General features: G+C 38.1%; 1 protein-coding gene across 6 annotated transcripts in view; it reads left to right on the top strand.

The window, feature by feature from the left end:
* LOC129740444 (tolloid-like protein 1) overlaps positions 1-27,478 on the top strand; it is a 168,625-nt gene that overhangs the window by 89,827 nt on the left and 51,320 nt on the right. For 5 of the 6 annotated variants that reach the window (XM_055732118.1, XM_055732121.1, XM_055732120.1 and 2 more), the window contains exons 3-5: positions 6,358-7,196; positions 15,395-16,008; positions 25,214-25,462. In XM_055732118.1, the coding sequence (XP_055588093.1) occupies positions 6,358-7,196; positions 15,395-16,008; positions 25,214-25,462 (1,702 nt within the window). The remainder of the gene's footprint in view (positions 1-6,357; positions 7,197-15,394; positions 16,009-25,213; positions 25,463-27,478) is intronic. The other variant, XM_055732122.1, reaches the window with a different exon arrangement.

Here is a 27,478-nt window from a genome sequence, read left to right as displayed (position 1 = left end):
TCAGGCAACACGTTTCAACATAAATGGAGTCGAAAAAAATTATTCACACACCCACAAATCAGACACTACTTTAATAATGAACTTCCTTGGAGGTGGCATGATAGGTATAAGATTTGATGCCGGACCGGCATTTAAAAGCTTTTTAACAATTGGCATTGTCCTTCCAGCGCAACCGCATTGCATATGTCTGAAAGAAAGTAAAACCAAAACACAATAAACCATATCTAATATCCTATCACAAGAAAAGGAAACAATCGGCCAGGAAGGATATTGTCGAATGACGTACCGAGTGCTGTGTACCGGCATTAAAAAATCTTTATTTCTAACTGACGGCAAAAGACCACCAGCCAAGATGAGCTGTGCGTATGTATGTAAACCGGCCGGCGATAGAAAACAGTTTCTAGTTTTCCCATAATCCACCCCATTCTCATCCTTTTCCCATCAAAGACAAAAAATGATGAAAAACCACCGGCCAAACGGCAGACGGTTAACACAAAGTGTTTTTGTGGTAATCGCCAGAAACATTATGACAATAAATTTGACACGAATGCCATAAGGATGGTAAAGTGTCGTTAATAAAACTTAAAAAAAAATTATGACAATAAACTTTCGTTTGCTAACTAACTCAGATGGTGCAGTGGGAAAGATATCGGACTGGCAAGCCGAGATGAGATGTAGCAGTGAGTTCGAATCTCACTATAATTTTTTTAGATGAGTTATTCAATAGGATGAAAATCCGATTGAATGTTTTTCTTATTTCGCTTGAATTCAGTGGTCACCAATCATTTTGCTTGGGAGCTCGAGTCTTTACACTCAAAAGAAAAACATAGTAAAACTACTGAATCCGTGATGAACAACAACGTAACCATATTTTTGAGTCAAATATGTTCTGTTGTTTAAAACATCTCACGCAAAGTTATTTCATTATGTGCTGAATTTGGCTATGCACAGTAAATACGACTGCGCTTTGGAAAAATTGTCAATGTAAGGATGTGTTTTTTTACTTCGCACTTAGTAAAACTGATATGTTTCATGATAAAAAAATCTTGTATGTGTTAGTATAGAGATTAGTATTAATGATCTTCTATTCAGCTCCCAGCGGTCTTTTAATTGTCCACCTTGTCCACCTTCTTCGCCGCAGAAAGCCAGTTTGCCTTGAACTGCTGCTCGTCCTTAGCAGTTTTTTTGGTCTTCTTTGGGTTCCGCTTGACAATAGCCCAGTATTTCTCAATTGGGCGGAGCTCTGGCGTGTTGGGAGGGTTCTTGTCCTTGGGAACCACCTGCACGTTGTTGGCGGCGTACCACTCCATGGCCTTTTTACCGTAATGGAAAGATGCCAAATCCGGCCAAAACAGTACGGAACAACCGTGATTCTTCAGGGAAGGCAGCAGACGATTATTCAAACATTCTTTCACGTAAATTTCTTGGTTGACAGTCCCGGAAGCTATGAAAATGCTGCTTTTCAAGCCACAGGTATAGATGGCTTGCCAAACCAGATATTTCTTCGCGAACTTTGACAGTTTGATGTGCTTGAAAAAATCTGCTCCCTTTCCCCTTCCTTTTGCCGTATAAAACTCCTGTCCCGGAAGCTGCTTGTAGTCGGCTTTGACGTAGGTTTCGTCGTCCATTACCACGCAGTCAAACTTCGTCAGCATCGTCGTGTACAGCCTCCGGGATCGCGCTTTGGCCGTCGTATTTGGTTTATCATCGCGATTTTGAGTCACTACCTTCTTGTAATTCGATAGTCCGGCTCGTTTTTTGGCTCGATGCACGGTTGTAGACGATACACCCAGCTTATTTGCGGCATCTCGGAGAGAGAGGTTAGGGTTTCGCTTGAAACTACCGGCAACTCTCTTTGTCGTCTCAGCGGCTTCCGGTTTTCGATTTCCCCTCGATCCAGGCTTCCTGGCTGTCGACAAACGTTCCCCAAACACTTCAATTACATTTGTAACGGTTGATTTGGCAACTTTTAGCAATTTTGGCATCTTTGCGTGCGAGTAGCTCGGATTTTCGCGATGCGCGAGCAAAATTTTGATACTCTGCTTTTCTTCCTTGGACGGCATTTTGACAACTGAAGAGTGAATTCCAAATTCAAAATAGGAGCAACATTCTAAACACACACACACACCTTGAAAATGAGGGGTGTTCAGGTTTTTTAAATGCAAAATTGAAAGAAATACGTCAAGTTGATATTGACCAAATTGTGACCGTATCACCCTTTAGAAGTCGAAATTGGAGAAACGAAAAGTGGGCCTAAGAGGAAAAAACACGCTATCGAAGTTTCACGTAGAAATAACTTTAATTAAACAAGCTTTAAAATCAAACGGATTAAAAATTACCCATTGTGAAACAAAATCAGCAGTATAAAAACCATTATTGTGTGAAAGCAGTTGTAGCAAAAAAAAACTCTGCTGGTGGTTTCTATTTCGGTTAAATGGGAAAAAAGGGAAACTGCAGTTCCGTACGTGAAAAATAAGTGTTTTAACGAATGAGCAGATTTTCGAATATCGTAAAAACTGGTATTGATGAACATGAGATATAAAGCGATTGTTGAGGATAGCTTGATCATGTTGTTCACAGTTTCAAGCGAGTTGAGAAGACAGCTTGAAATTGAAAGGCGAGTTGAGAGGACAGCCTGAACTAATCGATAAGAATTCAAGCGAGTTGAGAGGACAGCTTGGAATTCATAGGCGAGTTGAGAGGACAGTCTGAGCATATCGATGAGATTTTAAAGCGAGTTGAGAGGACAGCTTGTAATTCAAAGGCGAGTTGAGAGGACAGACTGAACTTTTCGATAAGAATTCAAGCGAGTTGAGAGGACAGCCTGAAAGTCGTGATAAGAATTTCAAGCGAGTTTAGAGATCATCTTGCATATATCGAGAAGAATGTTAAGTGAGTTTACGTGTTAGCTTGAAATTCAAAGGCGAAAGGACAGTCTGAGTGTACTGATAGGAATTCCAAACGAGTTGAAGGAAAGCTTGGAATTAAATGGTGTGTTGAGAGAATAACCTAAGTACAAAATCGAATTTGAAATCAAGCTTGTTGGAATGCAGAACCATCCATGAAGCGTTTCGATAGAACAGCGTTAGTGTCAAATACCTTGGTAAAATAAGTGACTAATCGGGTTACGAGCACAATGATGGAAGTCGAGAGCACTGTTTGAATGGAGTGTTTACATTCCGGGTTGCAAGGACAGCTTGAAAATAAAAATAAAAACAAGCCGAAAAGGTGGCCCAATCCCCTCATCGATTTGAAGCGGGTAATGAGAACTGCTTGAGATAAACATGAACTGCAAGGTGAATTGAGAAAACTTGAAATTGCACATTAAGTTGAACTTGTAAGATATTCGAAAGGATGAATTCGTTAAACGAAGTTTGAAATAAAGGTGGGAGTGAAATATAGCATCGGCTGCGCATTGTAGATTAAATTCTCTGTGCTTTACATTAGTAAATTTGCTTCGTAAGTTCGTAGTATTTTACATAAGCTAATTTTTAGAATTCATGTCAGAAGCTTTGTGCGCTATGATGTTTCCCTGCGTCCATATTATTTTTTTCTTGAAGACTATGCTTTTGATATTCTATTATTGTTATTGTGTATAGCATAGGAGGGGGATGTGTGGATGGAATAAGCCAACCCTTGGTCATCCCAAATGAGCGTGCACACCGAGCATCAAGTCAGTCAGTGATAACAAGCGCGCGAGTATACCCTGTGAGGCAGCGCGATAGTTGCCCCGGCTAGGTGCGGTCTGGAGACCCGCGGATGATACTTCCAAACGTCGGACCAGTCTGCACAAATTGCATTCCTTGTATCCTTTTTTCTGAGCGGCCCACCACACTCCTAAAATAACAGAATCCACAAATCTTCTAGAAGATAAAAACACGAGGGACCAGCATTTTTGGTACATTTATTTTAATAACAGATTTAGAAAGATTCAGCCTGATTGACTTAAAAAAATATGAGATGAAGGATTAATCACCGTAATTTATATTTGTAGATTTAACTTCTCGGCCTAGCGGTGAAAAGTGATGTCCTTTATAGTACGAGCATCTAAAGATTATGAAATTAAAAAAAAATTATAATCTTTAGGTGTCCCTACTAAAAACGACATCCATTTTCACCGCTAGGCCGATAAATTAAATCTACAAAAATAAAAAAAAGAACACACGCTATTTACCGCTCAGCAAAGCCCTTCGTCGGACCATGACCATAGCCTTCAGCTCAACGACCCTCTTCTGGTTTCGCTCGACGACAACCTTCCTGGGGATCATTCGAAGACAAACTTCCGTCTGGCCCGACAACCTTCTTGCTACCGATACCTTTTCACACGGCAGCGAATCGAAACTCTCCGCCTCGACGCTCCTCCTGAGGCCTAACGCCTCCCAGTGGCTCCAGCCCGGTTCCAGTTCCAGTCCGACGCCCTTCCATGGAACCTGTTTGACGACCTTCCGTAATTCCCGGCTCGTAAGTCCACCAGAGGTTCCTGGTCCGACGACCACCACCTGGCCTACAACTTGACCACCTTCCACGGCACCGGCGGCCAACCTTCCATTACTCCCAGCCGCCAGTGATTCCAGTCCGCTCTCAATGGCTCCAGACCAACGACCCTCCAAAGCACCTGCCCGACGACATCCCTCCCGTGTCTCCTGGCTTGCCGACCTCCAGCTGGCTTCCCGGTCCGACGACCTACCAGGCTTCTGTTCGGACAACCTCACTCGGTTCTGGCTCAATGACTTTTCTTGGCTTCGGCTCGTTGTCCTCCCATCGGCTTCCTGGCTGGATGACTGTCCACTGTTGATTCCGCTTCTCCTCCTTTCCACTAGTGCTGGGCCTATAACCTGTCTACCCTCAAGTAGTAAAGTCTCTCCTTTCCACTGCCCAAGTGCTGCATCAACAGGAGCACTTTCGGAGTGGAAAGGAGAGAAACGCTCTGTTTGACGATCAAAACTGGAATACTTTATTTTACTAATTTCGCTACCTTATATACTAAACCATTTTCATAGTTACATATATTATTTGTTTATTTATTATGTGTATGTTGTTATTTGTCCCATCGATTGCTTCGATTGGACAAATCTCAACACTCCTCCTCGACATACACATTCGTAGTCTTTTAACTGCCTTCGGCGGCTCCTCCTGAAGATGGGGATACTTCTCTTCAACGCACGCACTGGAACACGCTCTCGCCCCTTTCGCAACTCCATGACCTTCCATGGCACCAGTTCGACGACCTCCATTGGGATCTGGCTCGACGATCTCCAATGGCTTTCGTTCCGACGACCTCCCAATGGCTCTGGCCCGATGACCTTCCATGGCTCTGGTCTCGGCGCTTTTCCTGCGGCTCGAAGCTTCCCTTCCACTTCGGCGCCTTTCCTGAGGTCTGACGTTTCTAATGGTCCAGCTCGTCGACCTTCACTTGGCTTTCCAGTCCGACGACCTTCCATGGCACCGGCTTGACGACCTTCCGCGGTACCCTGCTCGTAGGTCCTCCAGTGGCTTCTGGCCCCGCGACCACCAACTGCTTCGATTGCTTCGATGAAACGAATCTCAACATAATGAATAAATTTTCAAGGAATTTTTTTTTTCGAATTTGCATTAAATTGTATACGAAACTTGTTGCAAACACAATTTTTTCAGCACTCGTCGTTATTATCACTTTTTCAAATTGATGCATAAGTAACCACAGTATGATCCATAAAAACATGCGAAAATTTGACATCAAGGTTCAAAAACACTTTTCTTGATGTTAACATGCTTGAAAAACTGAAAAACTTTTTTATTCATTCAGGCATGAAGATAAACATCTTACGAGATAGAAACTCGATGTGTCCACTTTCGTTCTCAACTACTCTCTCCAGGCGAGATCTGAATAGGAAGCATACTTTCGCAATATAAGCCTCAGACATTTAATCCCACGCCTCAGAGATGGAAGCTTTTAGATAGTCGAAACTTAGAGGTCGGTCTCTGTGCCCTAACCACCATACACCATGCCTGAGTAGAGTAGGTATATACAAATTTAGATCTGCAGTTCCGAGTTTAGTTCAAACTTAGGCTTGCATTTAACCATTATTTTGTGAAGAAATGTTTTTCAAGAAGTTTTTCAATTTTCAGAGTTTTTCCTCGGTTGCCATGGACCGAGTGAATTTTAGGAATTATGTTCGTCAAGTTATGTCGTAAGACGGAATACTATGTAAATAAAATAATAAGTTTTTCCTCGCATTTTTATATGTATCACAAAATATGCTGATTTTTTGATTTTTTTTTTTTTATTAAGGATTCTAAACCCTTCAAACTATTCTTCCACTTAAGAATTTTATGACTAAAGCATATTTCGCACTTTATTCTTCCTTCCGCCAACAGAAGATCTGCTAAGTGACATCGCTCAGCCCAACGTGGAATACGAAACCGAATGGCAGCGGCAGCGACTGAACAAAACTTTCCAACAGGAGCTGGAGAAACTGAAACAGGAAGTCTACCACGAGGGGCTGCAGGTGGAGGAGGAAGGCCTCACGGATATTGTGCGAAAAAAGACCAAACAATTGGCACCGGATCTGACGGAAGCTGTCAACAGCAATCGGGGAAAACAGCCAGTGGGTAGTAAAAATCTTAACGACCCCACCGTTGAAACGTCCGCATCGCAGCCCGTCGATCATAAATCACTTAACCATGCGGCGGCCATCGACATCATCGGAGGACGTCGCCCGGAGACCGATGACGAAAATGCTATAATTGACAGCTACTACAATGAATCACAGATAAAGGCCACCATCATCGATAACAATGATAATATCATCTTCAGAAACGCAAGTACCAATCAGGGCGCTCATAAATCCGGAAAGCAATCGTCTCCAGGCATCGACATTGATTCTGGGACAAAGGCGGGCGTCCCTTCTTTTTCTTTCGTTCAGAAATCAGACGGCCACGTCAGCAGCAGCAACAGCAGTAAAAAGGATGCTAAAATCTCGGCTGTCCGCAACATTGACTACAATCGTATCCAGTCCGATACAAAGGACATCGTTATCGATGAGTCGGATGATAATATAATCAGCAGCAATCACCATCATGGAAGCAGAAAAATTTCCAACCACCACCAGCACCATCTGTCGGCAGCCGGAACCACCCCCAGGACCATCCGGACGACCGAACCTAATCGGTTTAGCAACGCCGGCGGGAACGGAAGGACTCTGGACGATGTGCAGGTAAGCGTTTGCAAAGTATTATCCGTTTCCTTCTTTCCGGTTGTTAATACATATACTTTGCCAACTGCCTAGTTTTATTCCCAAGGAATATGGATCAGCTTACTTAGAAATTTTTCGCAAAACTATCGCAGACTAAAGTTGAACGATGAACGACACGCTCTCAAAATGCAGTAGAGTTCTAAGTTGTTAAAGGGTGTTCGGATCAAAAAGTGGTCAAACAAAATTGCGTGTAAATCGATTATTTGTTTATTTAAAAAATCAAAGTATCTTTCTGTTCTGTTCGAAAATTGCGTAACGTAATATTTGACCACACTAACTGTTTATTTGTAAAACAGCACTGCACAATTCTACTTTTAATTTGTTCTCTGGTCATGCTTAAATGAATAATATCGACGTTTATGTTGTAAAATGCCATCATCCGGTACATTCACAGTGGGGATTTTTGATCAAAAAAGGTACCCGCCTAAACATTACTAAATTCTGGTAAGCTATCATTTCTTATGCAAAAAAACACGAGGAATCGAATGGTCTACTCCGCTTTCTGGTTAAAAGACTCTGAACGCCTCATTTCGCCCGATTTCCCCTATTTTTTAGGGTGTAAAGTTACACCCAAAATAATAAAGAAATTATTTATACGGAATTTTTCACGTAAACTAAGATTTTGCTGCATAATGTCGATTCTACGTGTGTCTGTAGTAAACACAGCGTATAACGGAAGCCCTGGTAGTAACTAATTTACTTCCACATAACTGACTCATGAATTTCATGTAAAGTCTAAGTGGATGGCTTACAATACATTTTCTCAAGCGTGGGTTTTTAAATTCTAATTAGAACAGAAGCTGCCATCAGTCAGCAACTTTTATTTACTATTTTGAAAACTCGTGTTTAACGTTGTGTTTGTTTTTTTGCTAATCTCGTGGATTTACGGATACCTGAAACCGTGGCCGTAATTTCTGGCACTCAAAGTTTCAGTTAATAGTAGAATAAATTCTGCCTCAGTCCGTAAGGTGGTTCTTCAGATTGAAAAGTTCCGGCAAATCGAGAAGGATGTCATATTCGGTAGACCACCGTTTAATAGCTTCAAAAAAGCGTTTGCATTTTGGTGAGTTCGATTAAAGATATCTTTTAAAATCTGTTTCAGTATCTGAGTTCTCAATAATTTTCAGGCAAGTCAACTGTGATCTAAATTGGAAACAAACCCAAAAGAAATGAAGGCCAGTTTCGTGTACTCCATCCATAAATTTCACAATACTTGGATAGTGACAAGTAGTAGTGGTTGTGTGTTGTGATAAATAATTTAGAAAATAAATTATATTCGATTTAGCTTTATTGTTATTTATTACAAAAAAAAGCAGCGAGAAAATTGACCCCAATTGAATTTCGAAACCAAAATTATTTCATGCGTTTTTCATAATCGCACCTTGTCGAACAATCCTAAAATTCACGTAAATTGTAGCTGAAGCTCATAGCGTGCGAATTCTTATTGAGGTGCGTTCACATGGTTTACTCGTACAAGCTACGTGAAAATCAATTGGATAAAAATTATGTAGTTTTTCACGTAGCCACGACGTGCGGATTATTTTGGGTGTATAATTCCGATTGTAGCAATCTACCTAGCAGTAAAAAAGTCATAAAACCATACTTTTTTATGTAAACATGTCGGCTGATACGATTGGTATACTCCAATTTTTGTTTTAACTACGACAAGTGGCTCATTTTTCCTCTTTTCCCCTAAACATAAGAAATTTTTCAAAGAAATGCAGTCAAACAAAGTGTAATCCAACTTTTTTTTCATCATGAACGATAATTTTTGGTAGATTTATTCATTTTCTAGCTAACCGTGTCACTTTTTTGTACTAGAAGGATTAAAAACGGCTAAATATCCCCAACTTCCCCTAGCTGTTTTTAAATTTTTGCATAAATTTCACTGTAACAATCGAGCAATTCACATACCAAATGCAAAAACCATGTGATTAAGTGTAAAATTTGTCGCTGAATCAAGTGGTGTACACCTTTTAGTGCTCAACTTAGCTTAGAAGTATAGCCGCAATCACCCCGGTTTCACCTAAACCGAGAGATATGATGAAAAAAATCATTATAACAAATGACAATGCATCAGAAAATGCACAAAAATGATTGAGACGGGTGTAAAATTCATTGTAAAATGATGCACACCGCTTAGCGTTAAGTTTACGAGAAGAGCCTCAATCACCCCAACTTACCCTAGAACAATGCGATATGTACCAAAAATCGTAGTAACAAACGAGAAAGCATCAGAAAATACATAAAAGTGATTGAATCAGATTTTAAACATAGGTTCTATTCAAAAATCAGTTTGATGCATGATTCAATCAGTTTTGTGCGATTTCTGACGCATTTTCAATTGTTATTTAATTATATGGCATGATTCTAGGGGAAATCGGGGCAATTGGGATTGTTCTCATTAACTAAGTTTTTAACGATGCCTATTAATAGATTGAACAGTAAGTTTAACACCAGATTTAATTTATTTTTTATAAACTTTGCTGGTGCTTTTTCATTTGGATATTTTAAATTATATGGCATGAATTTATGAATTAATTTAGAGAAAATTGAAGAAAATGAGACACTTCTCATAAACCTAATGCTAAGTGGAGTCGATCAATCAATTGAGCAATATAGTACACCGCTTAACCTTTTAAACTTCCTGGTATATTATATGATGAGTTCTGTTCAGCGCTCAGTTGAAGAGAAGAGCCTCAATCGACCCCATTTCCCCAAAGTTCATGAACTATAAAAAAAAGTCCTTGTAATAAAAGAGATTGGGGTTTGAATGTTACTGTTGCATCGACGAGAAGGGCCTTATCACGTTTAAACCAATATCAATTATCAATTCAACAAAATATCGTTAAAATTTAGGGCAAAAGAGGGCAATCCAGGCTTTTTTCGTCAACTAAAAGTTAAGCTGTGTGCAGCATTCTGTTCAACAGTTAGTTTTTCACTTACATAGTTCAGTAGTTTCTGTGCAGTTTCTGATGCATTCTCGAATGTTACAATAATTTTTTTTTAATAAATTGCAATTTTAGGGGAAATCCAGGCAATTAAGACTTCATTCATCAACAGAAATTAAGCCGCGTTCATTATTTTGTTTAACAGTGAGGTGTACACGTGTTTTAATGTTTTGTCCCTTTCTGATGCTTTCACATTTGTTACTACGATTTTTTGGTTCATAATGTATGGTATTAATGAATTTAGGGAAAATTGGGGAAAATGAGACTTTCCTCGTCAACTCAGTGCTAAGCGGTGTTAATCATTCGATGCAGCGATGAGTTTTCCACCTGATTCAAAGTTTTTTTTTTCATCTGTTCGATAGCATTTTCGTTTGATACAATGTTTTTTTTCTAAAAAATTAAAAAAAAAAACATACACCTTCTTAGTCGACTTTGGCTTTACAGACTGAATAGATGACATGGACAACTTAATTAACATTTAACACACAGTACCGAGATGGGAATCGAACTCATGCCATCAGTGTGCTAGCGATTAACGTTTTACGGAAATTGAATGAATTTAGGAGAAATTGGGTTGATTGAGGGTCTTCTCGTCAACTTCACGCTTAGCGGTGAACATTATTTGATTCAGCTATAAGTTTAACATCCGATTTAATGTTTTTTGCATCTTTTGAATTAAATTCTCGTTTGTAACATTGTATTTTTCAAAAAAAAAATTGGATGAATTTAGGGGAAATTGGGGTGATTGAGACTTTTCTCGTCAACTTAATGCTACGGTGCACATCATTCGATTCAACAATGAATTTTACACCTGTTTCAATCATTTTTGTGCATTTTCTGATGCATTGTCATTTGTCATAATGATTTTCTTTTTCAACATATCTCTCGATTTTAGGGGAAAACGGTGTGATTGTGGCTATTCTCGTAAGCTAAGCACTAAACGGTGTACACCACTCGATTCAGCGACAAATTTTACACATAACCACATGGTTTTTGCATTTGGTATGTGAATTGCTCGATTGTTACAGTAAAATTTATGCAAACCTTTGAAAAAGCTAGGGGAAGTTGGGGATATTTGGCCGTTTCTATTCATTCTAATGCAAAAAAGTGACACGGTTAGCTAGAAGATGAATAAATCTACCAAAAATGATCATCCATGATAAAAAATTGTTGGATTACACTTTGTTTGACTGCATTTCTTTGAAAAATTTCTTATGTTTAGGGGAATAGAGGCAAAATGAGCCACTTGTCGTAGTCAAAACAAAAATTGGAGTATACCAATCGATTCATCGATGTTTACATAAAAAAGTATGGTTTTTATGACTTTTTTGTTGCAAGGTAGATTGCTACAATCGAAATTATAAATTTAAACCCAAAAAATAGGGGAAATCTGGCAAAATGAGACGTTTAGCGTCATTTAATCAAAAAGCGGTGTAGACCATTTCATTCCTCGTGTTTTTTGCATAAAGAATGGTTGTTTTTTCCGAGCAAGACATCCTTGCCTGAATTGGGTACCTTTTTGGCTCGAAAATCCCCACTGTGGGTTCGTTTTTGGCGTAATTCTGGATCCGATTAGCTATGTAGTTGAAACGGCCTTACGCTTCGTAAACTGCTGCGGCCTTCGTACGGAGATATAAGAGATAATAAATACGGCGAATAATGTCTTCCACAGATTAAATCCTTTAAAAACAGTACGTCGATCGATTTTCTTCGGGTTTCCAGCGTATCCAAACTTACCAGCATGCACAAGACTCGATACACCGGCATTTCTGCTTGCCACCCAAGGTTTTGTTAAAATCCCAGAAAAAAGAACAAACAAACAACATTGCCACCCAAGGTTTCTCAAAACGTTTTTCAAGAACCTCTTCTGAACTCTCTCTATTCTGTTGTTGTATATGTTGTAGTATGGTCGCCACACAATGCCGGCATATTCAATGACGGTCCTAACTAACCCAGTGTAGATTGAGACAATCGTATAGGGATTATCTAGCTCATGACAGATTCTACTAACCATTCCAAACATAGAATTTACCTTTGCTACAACTTTTTCAATGTGTTTTGAAAAAGTTAACTCCGCGTCCAACTCCACCCCTAAGTCTTTCACTGAGTTTTGCCGAGCAACGACGCAATCGTTTTCAAAGCGGTATTCATAAGTGATATTGCTTATTTTCCAAGAAAATGTTATCATGTTGCATTTCGAGGAATTGATCTTTGGGCCTGCAATACTCTGTGAAGCTGTGTAAGGTATTTTGCAGAGACACGCAGTCCTTCGGGTGACGAATAGGCAAAAACATTTTTAAATCATCGACTAAACCAGCACGAACACATCAGTCAGCATTTCAGGAAATTCGTTCATAACAGCGATGAAAAGAAGGGTTCCCAAGTGACTCCCTTGTGGAACACCACTGTTGACCGAGAAACTACTAGATCTCACGTTCTCCAGTTTGGCATATTGCGTTCTTTCGATCTGTAATGCGCCAACTTTGAAATAGAGTGTCCGTTCCGGGATTTCCCGAGCGGGAATTCCCGGGAATTTGAAAAATTCGGGAATTCCCGATTCCCGGGAATCGTAGTTTCAATCCCGGGAATTCCCGACATGTATGAAATTCTTTCTCTGGAAAAGCCTGAAAGTTGTTCTTTTTGAAAATGTAGTCATACAAAACTCATTGAGAATATGGTACAATTGGTATATTGGTACAATTTTTTTATTCAAATAGATAAGTTTCTAAAGATTATATGTATTTCCACACCGTATTCATTGAACGAAAACCCACAACAGTTCGAAAAATATATGAAAAATTGCGTAGCAGGTAGACAAATTCTCGAAAGTAACATTTATGCACTTGTTTCCCTTTGGCTTTGAATGCCGGATGAAGTCCAAATCCTCAAAATGAAGAATAAATAGTTTTTATATGAAGAGCAAACATGAAAAGTGTTCACAAAAACGAAAAATGGTTGGAATAATCAAACAAATAAAAACGTATTTTTAATCAAGACTGTTTTTAATATATCATTGTTGAATTTGATTAAAATAAGTTGAAATACATTAAGAAGAGTACATTTTGAACAAATTATGGGCTTGTATGCACGAAAGGTTCGATTAGCTATGTATATTTAAGTCGAAGTGCATATATTTAACATGTTTTTTTATATTTCCCGGGATCCCGGGAATTCCCGGGAAACAGGCCACCAGATTTCCCGATTCCCGGGAATGGGAAATAGACCGGGAAATGGACACTCTACTTTGAAACCTTGCATCATCCACTGTGAGGTTCTCGATACTAACTCTGTTAGGTTCGTTACGGTTGAGCGTTTCTTGAGAAAACCATGTTGAACGTCCGAAGTCTTCGTTTCAATCCTCGGGTAAATCGTATCGTATACAATACTCTCAAAAAGTTTGGGTATAGCAGAGAGAATTGCTACACCACGATAGTTTTCTACGGTGAGCCTGGAACCGTTCTTGTGTATCGGTATAACATACGAGAACATTCGGAAACAGATTAAAAATTCTAATTTTGTGTTTTGAATTCAGATTCAGAATTTATAATCAAAATCTAGATTCAGATTCTTGAAATATTTAAATCATCGATGAAAGTACTGAGGGTTTCAATATAAAATTTAGCTTAATAATTTAATTTGAAATATCATTTAATATGGAAAACTTAATGTGAAAGAACTTAAAAGTGAATAATCAAGTAGCAGGAACTCAAAAATAATTCATTAAATTTTTTCTATTCATGCATTGTTATGGCAAAATATCTTAGAAAAAAACAGTCATTGAATCATCCCACCCCTCTCCCCCCTTCATGAGGCGATTCTTCCTACGGACATGGTGCTTTCATTTCAGCAGTTATATCTTATCCCAAAAGTGGCTCCAGAGAGTAGTTTTTCTTACATTCAACCAAGAGTTCATGCAGAAGTCGAATCGCTTAAAAAAACGTAAATTATTGAACGTTTCACGAATTGAACGTTTCTGGTCGCATTCCACTGCAGGGGATTTTTGCCGTAGTGGCAGTCTGGCCAACACATCACGGACCCTGGCAGGAACGGCACGAGTCGTTTTTTTTTTTTTTTTTGAAGCACTCGTTTGGCGAATTTTTCCCAAAATAAATATTTGCCAGGTTGTTGTTACCGGGACGGAAGACTGACCTGGAGCTCCTAAACCGTTGGACGTTCCAGTTAGATTTATCTTCCCTTACTAAGGCAGCAGAAAGTAACCGCCAGGTCCTGCCATCATATTCAAAAAGATTCTATCGTAAACGGAAGATTTTCGATTGTTGCTGTATATACGTAGTCGCCTCTAATGAAATAGACCAGTGTCCGATACCCCACAAAAATATTAATGGTTTCCTTTTTTCTCAGCGAAGGAATATAGACATTTTTACATCATCAATTTCAAACAGCTTATCGAGACTAATCAAACAGAGTTATGATATACAACTTGACTGAGTCGCTGAGGGGCCATTTTTGAAATTCTCAAAACCTTTGGTCTAAAAAGCTTCGTTTTGGTTCAAAATTCATCCATGATTTTTTGCAGAATTTTTAAGTAACGTTTACATGAGTAAATTTGAACTTTTAGGTATGTATGGGAAAATTGAATGTTTTGTACTGGAAATTGAAGATCATTTTTGTTTCTTCTGTGGAGCCGAACCTGTTTTTGGTTTTTTGTGTCAATTTATAAATTCTCCAAAGGAAATTTTCCGCTGAACAACTTCGTCGAAGTCCATAACTTTGTATCTTATTAGGAAAAAAGTTATAAGCTGTTAAACAGGGGTATGTCTCTTGGAATTGATAAACAATAAATTCAATTGACAGAAATTCAATATGACCCCAAATCGACTCAGTCTAATGGACAACGTTCCATTGCTTATTTCCATTTTTCTTGCCAGATGATTTCGAGAGGACTAGCACTTGAATGGACTACTTAGCTCTTATAAGGCACTTGAAAACATAAGTAGAGAGAGAGATGATATGATTGTGAAAAAAATACCATTTGAGTAACTGTAACCGCATCCAACAGTTTGATTTCAAACTATAGAGTCTAGGTTCTTAGACTGTGAATTTCCACGAAACGATAAAAAATCAGTGAAACCCAATAAAGCACGGCTAGGCATGTTCTATAAATTCCCCCGGTCGTTTTCCCTTTTTCAAGCGGAAGATAGCACTAAAACGATTTCCCTTTGTTTTCGTTTCTTTTCCCGCTTAAAGGTCCTCAACGGCGATGGAAGCATCACGAAACACAAGCGGCATCGACGTCGTCGCCGTCGTCAGGAAAATGGACACAGAACCATCAATGGAACACAATCCGTTCAGGACCAGCAGCTGCAGCACTTGGACAAAACTCGTCGAAAACCGGCGGACGCCAGCTCAGATTCATATCGGCGTCGATTGGAACGGCTCCGGAACGAGCTGAGCAATCCCACCCTAACAATGGCCGACAGCAGCCTGAAACAACACCAGAAACCACCTGTCGGTAAAGGAGTAGGAAATGGCAAAAAGCCGTCCGGCGGCCGTCATTCGAAATCCCCATTCAAAAGTGGGATGGCCAAGCGACGGACCACGGAAGGGCAGAAAAAGCGAGCCCAGCCGGACCAACCTCAGACCCACGTTCTGGATGACATCATAGTGGAAACCCATCACGACGGCCGAGGAAATGGCAAAACTGAAGGAGGAAGAGCAGAAGGACTTTTGATGAAAGACCCGAAAGGAAACACTGTTGAATCGTCCTTCCTGTCAGCGCATCTGGTTTCCGGTGAGGCGAGCAAGAAATACGACCGAGTGCAGTCACCTGTTGATGATGCTGATGTGGCTGGCGCTGAAAGGTACCTATCCTAGGTTTTATGTTCTGCTTTCGACACGGTCCCCCGGCACCGTTTTGCCTTTTGATTACTGATGTTAAGGTTTGCTTTTCACCACTCTGATATGTATGTGGGTATGTTAGGCATGTGTCCGGTTCTACATATCTCATGACACTTGTTGGATATGTTCATTCCAGCGATAGGGAACGGAATGTGAATCATTTCATGAATAATTGATTCATTACTGCCGAACACTAGAAAAAGAAACTATAGGAATTCTTATGCCACAGAATTCCATGTATTTTTTGTTTGTTTGAAAAACGTGACTGCCTATATGACTCAATTCCTTTTTTTAATATGTCATTATTTGTACCAATTCATCATTACATTTATATAACATTATTACATTAAATTAGGTATTCAGTTCAATAATGAACTGTTCAGAGCCCTATAGTTTACTTTATTTATTCGACTTAAATTTGCTGAGCGCAATCAAGTATTTTTATATAGGAGAACATCCTGTAATGTCAAAAATATTTTAAACTTACTACTAAAAACTAAAACTATCCTAAAATTATACTAATTGTAGAGAGAACGAATCTCTTCTATGGAAGACTGCATCGATTTGCCTCTGAAGTTGAGGATGATCTTGTTGGCCATCTCTTCGATAAATGCAATGCCCGCAATCCGATGAAGATCTTCGGTGCTGTGCCAATGTAAAAGCCGCTAAATCATTTTCAGAACCTTGTTCTGAATCCTCTGGATGGCTTTCTTCGTCGTCGCGCAGCAGCTAGTTTTTTTTTTTTTTTCTTTTTTTTTCCAGGAATTTACCACTTAGGGCATTCTTCCCTAAGCGCAGCAGCTAGACCAAATCGGAACTTTTATATGTGATGGTCCCACAGGCCCAATTGGTTCCTTCCTCCACCCCATACGCTTCTTTAGAAGTGGGAGGGACAGTTTATCCTATGGATAATTTTGTTTGCAATTATTTTATCTAATTCTGTACGACTTGTTTGTCTAACTCCCGCGTATGTCCATCACCGTACAATTTTATATCTGGTATTTCGCCAGATCTTCATCACAAGCATATGATCCTTTTTAGGATTAGTCATTATTTCAAATTGTCTGTTTAACGTGTTGTATTGTCAGTTTCTTGAAAATGTTTATGTTTGAACTGTCTTTGATATTCTGCGGCAGGCTGTTAAACATTTTTAGACCGTTTTAGAAAATTGATCGTTTTGTCATTTCCTTTCTCGTATTCGGTAATCTGAAATCATGGGCCCTTCTCGTATTGTAGCTATGTACATCGTTGCCGTACTGCAGACCGTCCATTAAGTAAGCCGGTAACATTCCGTTCTTCATTTTATATATAAAAATCAAACTGTTATGCGCAATTCTCTGTTTCACTGACAACCATTGAAGTATGTCGATCATCAATGAACTTGGTGTGTATCGATTACATCGTATCACTACTCGCATGATCTTATTTTGAATTCTTTGTAGGCGCTTTGTTTGTGTATCAGATGCATGCAGTAAAATTGTAGCGCAATAGTCGAAGTATGGCATAATAACAGATTTAACGTAGATTATTTTCGACCAGAAAGTCATATATCTACTTATTCTACAAAGTACACCATTTTTAAATTCAATTTTTCGTCGACTTGTATTCCTAGGTATTTGACTTGACGAACCCTTTCGATCTCACAACCATCGATTAATAATTTAGGGCTTACTCCTATTTTGCGATTTCCAATAATCATCCAGTTGGTTTTATCAAGATTAAGACATAATTTTCTGTGTTTCAAAAAATCTGCAATATTTTTCAAATCAGCATTTGCTTTTTGTACAACGAGTTCTAGGTCATTTCCACTCCAATAGGAGACGGAATCATCTGCAAATAGCTTGAGACGGCCGTGATTTAAGCACAGTTTCATGTCATTGATGTACAATATAAATAACAAGGGACCCAACACACTTCCTTGGGGAACTCCTAGGTTATTTTCTCTGTATCGCGAGTAAGATGAACCATATTTTGTTCGTTGCATTCTATCCTCCAAATAATCTTTGAACCAGCTCAGAACCGTACCATTGATGCCAATTTTTACCAACACTTCTAACAGTAGTAACCGATCAATAGTTTCGAATGCTCTCTTGAAGTCTAGAAACACAGCCACTATGTATGTAGTTTCCGTTTTCAATATTAATCTTCCAATTTCGAAGAATCAAGTTAACTGCAGATTCAGTTGAATGCTGTTTCCTGAATCCAGACTGTTCAGCAATCAATATGTCTCCACCCTCAATGAAGCGTAAGAATTGCTGTTTTACTGCTAATTCTAGCACCTTTTCTTGAATTTCTAACATGTTTATAGGACGTTATAGCGTTGCCTCTTGTGCATTTTTCTGTTTTTCAATGGGAACTACAGTAGAACACTTCCACGTTTTAGGTATTAATCCTAACTGCAGACTCGTGTTTATAACATTTCTCAACGGGTTGGCTAATACCAGCAAGGAATCCTTAAAAATTTTTAAGGAGACACTTTCGATACCAGCTGTGGGTTTCATATCGTTTACTATTTCGTCAAAATCTTGACTACTTATTGTCTCGAATGTGTGAAATTCTCCACTATTGTACATACTCTGATCCCTGGTAAGCCATAAGAGCTTACCGGGATGCTGTTATGAATCTCCATGACGCTTTCAATAAAGAAGTTATTGAACTTCTCTGCTATTTCTTTTTCGTCTCCGACTTCAACTCCGTTAAATGTGACTGAATCTGTCTTGGTACTATTTGACTTCATCAACCTTTTTATTGTTTTCCACAATTGTTTCCCATTAGATTTTTTTCTCTCCAGCTCATCTTGGATAGATTGGTTTTGAGCTTCTTTTAATTTTCGCGAATATTCGTTTCTCACAACTTTGTACTTTTGCCAACTCCTTGAACATTTTGTTCTTAAAAATTGTTTGTAAAGTTTGTCTCTACGTCTTTTGATTTCAATTAGGCTTCTGGAGTACCACTTTCAGTACCATTGAGTACCATTTACCACTGCATACATTATCGCTGGTCGGAACACCTGTTTGTAGATGAGCATCTTATTTCTCTGGCATAGTCGGGATTTCCTGTTGATGAGAGAATAAAGAGATTTAGTGTATTTATTACGTTTAGATTGAATATCTTCAATGTGATTTTTAAAAGTAAGATTCCGATCAAGTGTGAGTCCCAAGTACTTCACATGATCAGACCATTCTAATGAAACCCTTCATTAGGTTTTAAAAATTGAGCTCTTGGTTTATGGGGAAATAAAATAAGTTGAGTTTTGGAAGCGTTAGGAGAAATTTTCCACATTTTTAAGTAATTCAAAAAGGAATTTAAATTTTGCTGCAATCTACTGCGTACCACCCGTAAATTTCGTCCGTTGGCAAATAATCGTCAGCAAATAATCTTCTGCCTTTCTTCTGGTATATCAGGAAGATCAGAAGTAAAAATATTGTATAAAATTGGCCCAAGTATACTGCCCTGAGGGATACCAGATCTAATGGGTGTCCTTTCAGAGCATGAATTTTGATAGCTTACTTGCAAAGTTCGGCTAGTCAAGTTATTTTGAATAATTTTAGTGAGATATACAGGAAAATCAAAACGAGCTAATTGAGCCACTAAATCTTTGTGCCATACACTGTCAAAAGCTTTTCCAATATCAAGAAGAGCAACACCAGTTGAATAACCTTCAGATATGCTAGCGTTAATCATATTGGTTACACTCAAAAGTTGATGTGTAGTAGAATGTCCATGACCAAACAAATTGTCCGCCAGGGAAAACAAAATTCTGATTAATGTGAATCATCATTCTATTTAAAATAACTCTCTCAAATAGTTTACTTAAAGAAGGAAGCAAACTAATTGGTCGATAACATGAAGGCTCTGAAGCACTTTTTCCAGGTTTCAAAATTGGAGTTAGTCTGACATTTTTCCGTTTATTGGGAAAATAAGCCAAATGGAAACATTTATTAAAGATTTTAACTAAAAAATGTAAAGTGCTTTCAGGAAATTTTTTAATAAGAATATAGAAAATCCCATCTTTCCCCGGAGCTTTCATATTTTAACATTTTTTGAAAATCAATTTTAGTTCATCAATATTTGTCTCAAAGGAGCTTTCAAATTCAAGGGAAATTTGAGCATCAATTGGACTAAGAACGTTTAAATTAAAATCATGAGCAGACTCAAACTGTTGGGCTAATTTTTGAGCTTTTTCTGCGTTGATTAAAAGAAGTTTATCCCCATCTTTCAAAGTAGGAATTGGCTTCTGGGTCTTTTTCAGAATTTTAGTTAATTTCCAAAATGGCTTCGAGTAGGGTTTTATGTCCTCTACTGCTTTAGCAAAATTTTCATTACGGATGAAATTTAAACGACGTTTGATCTCTTTTTGAAGGTCGTAATAAATGAATTTCAAATAAGGATCCCTAGTACGTTGATATTGGCGTCGACAAATATTTTCCAGTCGTATTAAAAACTGAAGATCATCAGCGATCAAAGGTTGATTAAATTATGTTTCACTTTGGGTATTGAAGCGGCTTTAGCATTGTCTATTGAAGTTCTCAGATTTGCTACAGCCAAATCAATATCTCCTATTGAATTCAGTGTAACGTTTACCTCCAAATTACGTTGAATTAATTTCCTGTATCGCTCCCAGTTAACTTTTTGAAAGTTTAATGTTGATTTTAAAGGATTTTTAATGGGACCTTGGGATAAAGAAAAAGTTACTGGAAGATGGTCTGAATCGAGGTCCACATGAGTAACTAATTGACTACAATACTCGCCTAAATCTGTCAGAACCAAATCAAGTGTGGAGGGATTTCTAATTGAAGAGTGGTGAGACCACGATCAACTTTAGCGTCGTAGGCGAAAAATTGGTGCTTTTTAACATTCAATTTATTTATAAATTTTTGAAAATAATCAAAAGATTCCGCCAATATACGGGCAGTTCCCATTCAACTAATCTGAAAAGAAATCTTCACATTCTTGACGGAAGTGACGTTTTCTTTCCGAAAGGCATTAAAGTCTGGAATCGCGAACGTAATTTGTTGAACCTTTTCTTTTTAAAGAGTATAAGAAGAAAAAAGTTTCTTATTACACTTATCAGGATTAAATATGAATATTTCCTGTTTCATTTTGCATTTTTTTTTTAATTTCAAAAACCCTTTAGCCTAAAAATTTTCACTTTTGATCAAAACGAACGACGTTTTAATAGATTTTAATAATGAGATTTACATACCCGGGTTTTGATTTGAAATTTTGTATGAAAAAACGCAAAAATTTGTTCGGAAAATGTCACTTTTTTTTTGTTTTTCTTCACTGTTTTCTTCTCACGCAATACAAATGCAATTCTTATATATAGAGCTAACTGACAAATTCTCTGGCGAGAAAATATTTCTAACGCCCCAAACATAGCATTCTTTTATTTTCATGAAAAGAAACTAGCAAAACTAACAGATTTACCGTCCAATTTTTCAAATAATTTTGAATATTTATAAAATATCTAAAAGAAATGTCGAAATAGATACACAATCATCAAAAACTTATGGTTTCAGTAAAACATCTTAGGTGTATCCATGTATCCTATTCTATTCTACCCAAGCAACCAAAATTCACATATTTATTTACTTGAATGAAGGCATTGAAAGTTACATATTGGCTGACTAAGAGAATCAACTGCCCAATTCCCTTTAGTGAACTTTATGTACTCATTAATGAACTTGAAAGTTGCAAAAGTGAATAACATTTACGTTGTATGTGACTTGTTTTACCCAATTCTCATGAGTGAACTATATGTACTCATTAACGAACTTGAAAGTTGCAAAAGTGATTTATACGTACGTTGTACGGGACTTAAGTCACATAAAGAGCACAAAAGTGCTCAAAACGGGATTTGGTAAGTCACAAAAAAGTGCTTTCAAAATCAAATCACCACATCGAGTTTTAGTTTCAGTTAGAACAACATCTAAGCGTGGTTTTGTGGAAGCGTGTTCGATTCTCACCACGAAGGTCGGGGTTCGATCTCCAAGCCGGGCAAGTTTTTTTTAATAAGTAATTTGGTAATTGAGTGATCATTTTGATGCGATATATGTAGGGAATGTAGGAAAGAAGCAATTGAGCAATTTGTCGAGTTTGGAATCCGGCACGTGGCATCATGGCGGCACCATGTACAGAACATAGTAAATAATCAAAAGAAGGTGATAAGAACTGATACCAAGAGGGTGCAGTTGAGATAGAGAGAGATTTTTTGCTCATTTTGGGATTTTTTGGGAACTGAATTAAAAAGCCGCTGGAAGCTGAATAGAAGATCATTAAGACTTGTTTTAGGACTTGAAAGTATCAATAAGAACTTAAATTTTGAGCTGCATAGAACGTACTTAATATTAATGATGGGACTGAGTAAGCGTTTTTGTACCTGTTTTATGGGACTTTTGGTTACTTGGGTATTTTGTTTATTTATAAAGGAGCTTAACCAGCTCGGTAATTCGTCCTCTGCCCTTGTATCCTTCCTTGAATGCTGACAAGTATCGCTTTATACTTTGATTATCATTCATTCAAGATTTTCTTGATATATCCATGCTTGCCCATAAATCCAATGAAGAATTCATTATAAGTCAAATCTGGTCAGGACGCAATTTTGTTTGAAATTTCCCGGATTTTGACTGGTTTTATTCAGACTATTTACTATCTCAAATAAAAAACTTAAATCTCTCTTTAAAAATTTTAAGATTTTGTGTTCGATTTTAAAAATTTTTTAAAAATGAACATAAATTTTGGTTTAATCTTCAGATACAATTTCAACACTGCTGCTGTAATTCAACGAAAACTTTATATTTCTAGTTTTTTTTTCTATTTTCTCTTGTATGATGCCTAGATCTATTATGTGTTGCGAGCCTACTTGGATGAATAATTCTACTGAATCCTTTTTTCGCAATTTTTCGATTGCTTTGATTCAGTAATGCCTAGATTATTTTCAGATTTTCCTTATGTCTTTACAAATTTTTCAAAAATCGTCCTGAATTGCCCGACCATGTAGATACGTGTGGTAGAAAGAAGTTTAGGTTAAAGATCATCATTTTAAAGATTTTTTTTTAAATGACCTTCACCTAATTCAATAACAAATAAGCAAATTCAAACTACTTGGCACCTGTTTCGACATGTATTGTACCAGATTTTACGAGAAAATCTCTTTGGTGATAAACGCCCTAGAAGCGACAAATTATATGATGTCTTTTCAGTTATTGGTGACATTTAGGAAATCAGAGAGACCCCTACTTGAAAAAGACCTTGTAATACATCATCTGGTTGAAAATAATTGATTTAAAAACATGAGGGGCTGTGCTCAATTTGGCTGCGCATAGTAAATTCGATTGCGTTTTAGTAAAATTGTCAATGAAATTATGCATTGTTTTACTTCATGCCTAGTAAAATTGATATGTTTCATGATTAAACTAGTATGTGTTATGATAAAGATTTTTTGATTTAAATAGTAAAAATACTATGTATGTTTGTTTGTTTGTTTGTTTATTTGCATGCATGCATGATAACATTATTTATATCATTAAAATTTACACTTCCGACACATGTCGGGCAATGTTAGTGTGTTCTCCCGATGCTCTGGAATAATTTTCAAAGTTATGAAACTTGAAAGCAGCTAAAAATTTGTTTGTTTATTTGCGGGTTTGATGATAAATGATCCCTAATTAATATAAACAACAAGAATGTTTACCATAGTAAAATTATCATACGCACTGATGTTTTTTGAGTCAAATATGTTTTGTTCTCAAAAGTATCATGTGCGTAGTATTTTGTTGATACGAATTGATGCCACAATGTCCAAATTACTATGCGGACACTAGTTTTAACAGAAACTATGATGAAATTATCATGACCACACACATTGAGAGTTATCGAAAATTACCAGGTACATAGTAATTTCAATAATGTCTCATGCGCACTTTTAAAAATTGATATTATACTTTGCGTGGTTGAAAATACTATAACGCAGAAATGGTAAAATTATCATGACAACGTCTTTGGAATAGTCACACATTTTTTCCGTGTACCAGAAATTTAGAGTCACCAGATGCAATAGTTTTGCCAAAATTAACCTTAAATTGGGTGAAACTGTCATTTCCACTTGTTCAAATCACATTTTGAATTCAGTTTGGGCATTTTCAACACAGCAACTCATAATGAACTTTATGTATGAAATTTTTCATAAAAATTCGCAGAAGAATTTGAAACTAGCAACAGTCATATATTGAACGCATTTGAACTTAATCATTCTTCATAATTCGAATTTAAAATAAAATTTGTGTTTAAAATAATTTCGGGTTAAGTCGCAATCACTCCTCCTTCTACATTCCCACGGCCTTTGTGCGACATAAATTCGTAAATCAATTTTCCGTTGTCTCAATGAAACCAGTCGGAAATTTTTAACGCCTCATATTTGTTGAGGCTTTTCAACGCTTAAATCACAATCCATTTTAGCCTCGTTCAAGTACGATTGTCCAGTGTCCCAAATAAATTACCCCAATCAATTATTTATTCGAAGCCGAGTTTCAGCAGTAAATTAGCCGGAAACGAGGATTTATTTAAATCGAACCACCACCGAGCTCTCATCCACCTACCACCGATAATGGCAATGTTTAATTTTAAATTCCGAGAGGCAATCTGGGTGCTATCGAAAGTGGGGGCACCCATTAAAGCCCTTCAAAAATAAGCGAAATCCAAAATATATTGGTTACACTTGGTTGAGCTAGTTTCCCCTTCCGGCGGAGGTGTTCCGCACTAGGTATTGCTTTTTGCTGATAAATGTTTTCAACTATTGCAGACTCATGTTCAATGTTGCCGCAAGAAGCAATAAATTCAATTTCGTAACGATTGTGTCGTACAATCGAGATGAGATAGGTTGCAGATTTGGTGTCCAATTAAATTACGTTACATGATGAAACTAATGTTTGCTGACGACACTTATTCATCAGTAAAAATAAGAAGCCGTAAATTCATAACATGCGATCTATAAATTTTAATTAGACCACTCGGTAGTTTTTTACCAAAATACCAGCTATTTTCAATAACAATTGGTATTTTTTTTACCGAAATACAGGTAATTTAGAACAAACAGAACAGGAATGCTCGAATTTTTCTTCGTCACAAATCTTAAGATACACGACAATGTATTTCTTTCTCTTCCATTTCGCATCCGGCATTCAGGCGCCCACCGGAGGACCATCACCGGGTAGCGCGAGCTGCCACGGCCAAGAAGGAACGGATCTGGGACTTCGGGGTGATTCCGTACGAGATCGATGGCAACTTTAGTGGCCTGCACAAGGCACTATTCAAGCAGGCGATGCGGCACTGGGAGAACTTCACCTGCATCAAGTTCGTGGAGCGCAACCCGATAGATCATCCCAACTACATTGTGTTCACCGAGCGGCAGTGTGGGTGAGTTGATTCGCGGTTTTTGACTAAATATCCATGATTTATGTAAGCAGCTAGGACCCTTCGGACCGATAATTGACCGATAACTCCTCCATCAGATTGTGCTGCTTCAACGACAAAATCTCTGTCAAAGATTGCCTTGAGTATCCGGCAGGCAAATGTGCGTATAAAGTCTGTTTCACATAGAATCTGGTCGGATAAAATAGATCATTTCTCCGCAAAGAAATAACCTACAACAAAAGTAAAATGTCATTTTGTAGGGTTTTTATTGCACTTTAAGGAAAAATATATATAAAAATCATTCGTCAGCTTTTCGGATGAATTTCCCACATTTCTTCAGTTTGCCCTTAACTATTGCCCAATATTTCTCGATGGGACGAAAATCCGGACAGTTTGGTGGATTGATACTTTTTTCAACAAAATCGATCTTGTTCTCCTTATACCACTTAACGACATCCCGGCTGTAGTGGCAGCTTGCCAGGTCCGGCCAGAACTTCACCGGACCTTTGTGGGACCGAATGAATGGCAAAACCCTCTTCTGGAGACATTCTTCTTTGTAAACATTTCCATTCACTGTGTCCCCAGTGATGAAAATCTTAGTCTTCTTCCCACAACTACAGATCCCTTGCCAAATCATCAACTTACGAGCAAATTTATCTGCGAAAACGAACTTGAATCTACCCGCAACATTCCCTTTACGCTTCGCAAGGTAAAATTTGTCTAAAATCCATTTTGACGTAAGTTTCGTCGTCCATGAAAATGCATCCGTTGTACTTGGTCAACATTTTCTCGTACAACTTCCTTGCCCTAGTTTTGCCAACCAGGTTTTTTTTTTCAGCGTCCTGTTGGGGTGTTTGCTTGCATGATACGACCACAAGCCTACTCGCAAACAAATTCATCGAGCTGTACTGTGGTTCGTCTTGAACTTTTTCGCCAAATCACGCAAGGAGATTCCAGGATTATTGTGAACTGATCGAATTACCTTTGCTCGCAGCTTCCGGTCATATGTTCCACTTTTACGCCTGGTTTGTTTTGCTCGATCAACCGTAAGGGTCTCCCGGTAACGTTGCAGCACCGAATTTACAGTCGATTTTGGATATTTCAGAAATTTCGCGATCTTTACCCCTGACCACGTCGGTTGCTCTACGTGAGTGTGCAGAATTTTCTCTCGCCTTTCGCGTTCCATCGTCGATATCTTTTGACTGACTGCTTCAATCTTGATGAAGTTTTCACCACTAAGTAAACAAACCATCCGGATCAAAACACTGTCAATAGAGTATGCAGTAAATGAAAAGATGCGACCAGATTGTATGTGAAACAGACTTTATGTCTACAAGATTCTGCTGAACCCCTTGGAAAGTAGACTGGGCAAAATTGGGTTTTTGGTGTACACGGATGATATATACGGTTCGAAATCAACTAGACAAGAAAAAGTTGATAAGGGGTCAAGAAAATATACCGTGGGAGATTAACGTTACGAATTAAATAAAATTTATTATTTCAAAGAAAAAAGTGGCAAAGATTTCCAGCTTTAGGGTGTCCCATTGTGTCTTAGCACGATTTTTATTCAACCCTGCTCATTCCGGATGACGTTTAAACAGCTGATTTCTGCTTTCATGAAAATGAAAAGCATTTCGCTAGAAATGCGCAATAATATCATGCACAACTTGTGCACTTTCCCCAACATTCCGTTGAGGCAGTTGGCGAAAATGGAAGAAGCAATTCTGAAGCGGTCTGAAATGCGATTCGGAATTATGGAGTGGAAAGCAACTTCGTGGACAAAAAAATCTAGGTGGAAACCGAGTCCGGTGGACAAAACTTTGGACCGAGAAGTCATGCGTGGTGCTAACGCCAGTAAGAAAACTGCCTCAGTTCAGGATGTGGCCAAAAACGTGAATCTCAGCAATGTCCATCGTAGACCATCGATCCATGGTAAAGGGTGATACGGTCAAAATTTGGTCAATATCAACTTGACGTATTTCTTTCAATTTTGCATTTAAAAAACCTGATCACCCCTCT

Source organism: Uranotaenia lowii, chromosome 1 (assembly GCF_029784155.1).
Source record: "Uranotaenia lowii strain MFRU-FL chromosome 1, ASM2978415v1, whole genome shotgun sequence".
Classification (NCBI taxonomy): domain Eukaryota; kingdom Metazoa; phylum Arthropoda; class Insecta; order Diptera; family Culicidae; genus Uranotaenia; species Uranotaenia lowii.
This window is presented reverse-complemented; position numbering and strand designations above follow the sequence as displayed.